We start from the raw sequence: 4,066 nt of genomic DNA on the forward strand, positions 1-4,066 counted from the left end.
AACTATAGTAATTATTATTAACATATCCATGATATCTATTACTAGCATATGTGCTTACTCTACGCATGTCTGTGAAGTCATTGCTTAACAGTTTTTGACTAATTACGGCTTGTATTTGCTAACAGATAGCAGCGAGAGTGAAATGATGAAGGATACAGGTCCTTATATAAAAGCCAAAGCAGCCCGGTCGAAATTCGAATGCGCGTGACCTTAAACTAATTCTGAATTGCGAGCGCAAAAAAACTAACGAGTATCTAACAAAGAAAATACATATTGTGATTTGTCAGTTGAGTTGTTAAAAGTACAACATAACGGTCATCATGATCGCAGATAAAAGATGGACCAGACCATGGAATAACCTCGGTGACTTCGTTTTAACGTGGGCAGTACGCTACCTACTGCTATTAGTGACTGCTGGTGATAACAATTCACGGACGAACACTCCATATTCAGTTTAAAACGGCCGCCCAATGCCGGTTTCAAGAATGCCCAACAGCCGTAACCAAACGTGACGTGGCGTTTACCAACAGGGGTCGACTATTGTGATACCCTATAGCTGATTATATAAGGTCTCTCAACGAAAGTCAGTCGGGTTAAATTTCACATCGGTTGATTTCGCTTTGCCTTTACATGGGTGTTACCAAGCGTAATGAACATTAGAATTAGAGCGGTTTAAACTGTTAATAACATGGTGATGAAGGTTCCCTAACAGATTTTTATTTGGTGCCAGCAATCTGTTAACTCTCGACATATATTACCTTGTCACCAAAATAAAACACTGACCAACTTAGAATAAACATTTCACTATTCTATGACGATTTTTTCATCATTTCTATCTATAATATCGATTCATCGGCAACTACTGTTTAAAGAAGACCGAGAGGAAAGGCAAACCATCGTCTACTTTTGCAAACCAGTTAGTGTAACTACATAACAAACACATTTGGATATATAGCGTACAGAACATATTCCACACACACACACACGCGCTCTCTCTCTCTCTCTTCCGGTCTCTCGCGTAGGACTATCCGCTCTCTCACCTCGGTCTCTTCTCTCGTTCTGCTCCTCCTCTGCTCATCTCTCTCTCTCTCTCTCTCTCTTCTATCAGACTATAAAATAGACAAAAGTAACTCTATAGAAAGAAACGACTTGTCTGTACTTAAAATTTAAACTAACCTAACTTACTTATTCATGTATATATATATATATATATATATATATATCACGTACAAATGGAGCGGTGCCTGTATCTTGGTGTTGCAACAGTCTGCTTACCAGCCTAACAACTAAGTAGCGTGTATAATACAATAAACGCATCATTTCCTTTTAAGCTACAGCACGCGCGAATCGACTATAAAAAATTCAGGCACATCGTAGTATTTTATAATAACGCCTTTGTCTATGTATTATATATGTTTGTAACAACAACGTCAACAGTTGCATAATAGCGGCTCGTCGTTTTGTTGAATGCCCTGAGTATCAGTGCTCTCCTCGCCACGGCCTTGGCCATCTTGCTGGTCATATTATCGGCCATGGTATCGTTTATATTATCGGCCATGTTGTCGGCCATGTTGTTGGCCATATTGCCGGTCATGCTGTTGGTCATGCTGTTAGCCGTTGGGACGGCAATGGTGTCGGTCAAGATGACGGCTGCATGTTAATAGCGATGTTGGCGGTCATGCTGTCGGTCATCATTGCAGCCATGTTATCAGCCACGTTGCCGTACATTTTCTTCACATGTTGACAGTGAACCTTTTCACACATGCGTGCGTTTTTCTTCGGTGCGGTGTCTCAGGCGGCACATTCGTGTTCGCTCTTACCAAGGACAGTTCGAAACCACTTCTAGCCGACTATCGATGCAATCCCACATCAGCTATACGCCGGTGCACGCACGCGATTTGAATATGTATTAGCAAATGTTCTAGAATGTTAACCTGTTCAAATTTGTATTGAGGGTATTCAACACCGACTATTACACCTTCTCACACCCCGCGCATTTGACCCGCATATTAACTGCGAGAGTTCATTGATATGATGAGACGACGCACACATCGCAGGCCGAATGCACGCACGCACGCATGCACGCATCTGCCCAGAGCACCTGACTCGGCCATTTCGCGTCACTTCTCACGGTCACAAGATGACGCACTTGTTGCGTCGCAGGGCGCCTTGGATGCGCACAGCCGTCGGTTTGTGTCCGTAGTCAATGTAGTGTATGGCCTTCATGAGTTCTTTGAAGAGCGCCACGACGTGCCAGTTGTAGCGCGCCGAGCACTCGATGTATCCACACTTCCAGCTCTTCTTGACAATGTTAACGACCTCGCGGCGTTGCGTGTCAGCTCGCGGTGCGCCACCGAGGTCGTGCTTGTTGCCGACGACAAAGATCAGCACGTTGTGCATGTTTCGGCTCGCCAGAATCTGCTCGCGAATGCTCTTGATGTACTGGAATGATTGCTCCTGAGTTAAATCAAACACGAGTAGGTAGGCGGTGGCGCTGCGTAGCCCGTAAAATCGGAAGTCGGTCCACTCATGCAGCGACGTCATTGGAAAGTAGGGTATCACAGGCAGGTCGACGATGCGGATCTGGTAGAGATGTTCATTGATGACCACCGACGGGAAGTAGGTGTGCTTGTGTCGCGTCGGGGCGTGGCCCTCGGTAAAGTCGTGGTAGACGAACTGGCGGATAATAGAGCTCTTGCCGACTCCGGGCGCACCGAGTACAACGATCTTCACCAGATCCATGCCACTCGACGGACACATGCCGGCACCACAGTCCGAGCCTGTCAACAAAGAAGCAACGTACATTAGCTTCTCGCAACTACAGTGATGTAAATCGGAATGTGATGTGATGTTCATATGTGAATCGTTATGTCCGAGACATAAAGAAATCGGAAATGCACGGGCTGGGTGGTGAGCGGTATACGTGCTGTGTGCATGGGCGGACGTCCATGCGTGCGTCTGTGTGCGCGTACATTTTTCGTGCGTACTACTGTACGTCCGCACACACGTCATGTCATTGCGTGCACATGCGTTCTCCCATGCCCGTCTGTAGTTGAAAACCCCTCGTGTTTTGCAAGCCAACATGTCTCCGCTTTTTAAAATAATCTTTTCTGCGAATCTATAATTCCGGTATACTCGGCAGCCTTTCAGTCTAGCGGCGTAACGAAGCGCGCCTTTCTTTGCAGTTACATCAGTCGCGTCGCATGGCTCGCTGTTACAGGGTTCATCAGCGACGAGGACGATGGTGACGACGACGACGACGCCGACGATGATGATGACGACGCCGACCACGACGATACTGGTCATGCCAATCCGTCGTCTCTCATATGTGACGGACCATAGCGAGATAGTAACATCCGGTTCAAGATGTGACGTCTCATATAGCGATATCTACTTTAGGCCTACATTGGCCTTTTTTAAGACGCGATAGCCACCCTCGTATTCATTTTAAAGAGCATAATTGCATGCGAACCGGCGGTAGAAATTATAGTAAAAGGAGTGAGATGAATTTCGGCAGTGGGCAAAGTACTATACTGCTATACATAACTCGTGGTTCTACAGCAGTCATAAACATACACGCGAGCGAACGAAGGACAACGGTCAATAGCACGTATGATTGTGCGCTCACGTTCATTCGTGTGTTCGCGCTTTTATGTGAGCGTGCCGTGATCTATCTACTCTCTCTCCCCCTACATAACGAAATATATATATATATATATATGTGTGTGTGTGTGTGTGTGTGTGTGTGTGTGTGTGTGTGTGTGTGTGTGTGTGTATGTGTGTGCGTAGATTTGCGTGCGTGCGTGCGTGCGTGCGCGCCCGCGTGTGTGTAGGTGTGTGTAGGTGTGTGTATGCATGTGTGTACGTGTGTACGTATGTACGTATGTACGTATGTACGTATGTACGTATGTACGTATGTACGTATCTACGTATGTATGTACGTATGTACGTATGTACGTATGTACGTATGTACGTATGTACGTATGTACGTATGTACGTATGTACGTATGTACGTATGTACGTATGTACGTATGTACGTATGTACGTATGTACGTATGCACGTATG

At 45.8% G+C, this 4,066-nt stretch overlaps 1 protein-coding gene across 2 annotated transcripts in view; it reads right to left on the reverse strand.

Moving 5' to 3' along the window:
- Positions 1-1,164: 1,164 nt before the first annotated feature.
- The window catches only part of LOC106807338 (ras-like protein family member 10B), a 38,579-nt gene continuing 35,677 nt past the window's right edge, over positions 1,165-4,066 (reverse strand). For both annotated transcript variants that reach the window (XM_014809646.1, XM_014809645.1), the window contains exon 2: positions 1,165-2,780. In XM_014809646.1, coding sequence (XP_014665132.1) covers positions 2,134-2,760 — 627 coding nt within the window. In that variant the 5' untranslated portion in view covers positions 2,761-2,780 and the 3' untranslated portion in view covers positions 1,165-2,133. The remainder of the gene's footprint in view (positions 2,781-4,066) is intronic.

This window comes from Priapulus caudatus, unplaced genomic scaffold, assembly GCF_000485595.1.
Source record: "Priapulus caudatus unplaced genomic scaffold, Priapulus_caudatus-5.0.1 Scaffold208, whole genome shotgun sequence".
Classification (NCBI taxonomy): Eukaryota; Metazoa; Priapulida; class Priapulimorpha; order Priapulimorphida; family Priapulidae; genus Priapulus; species Priapulus caudatus.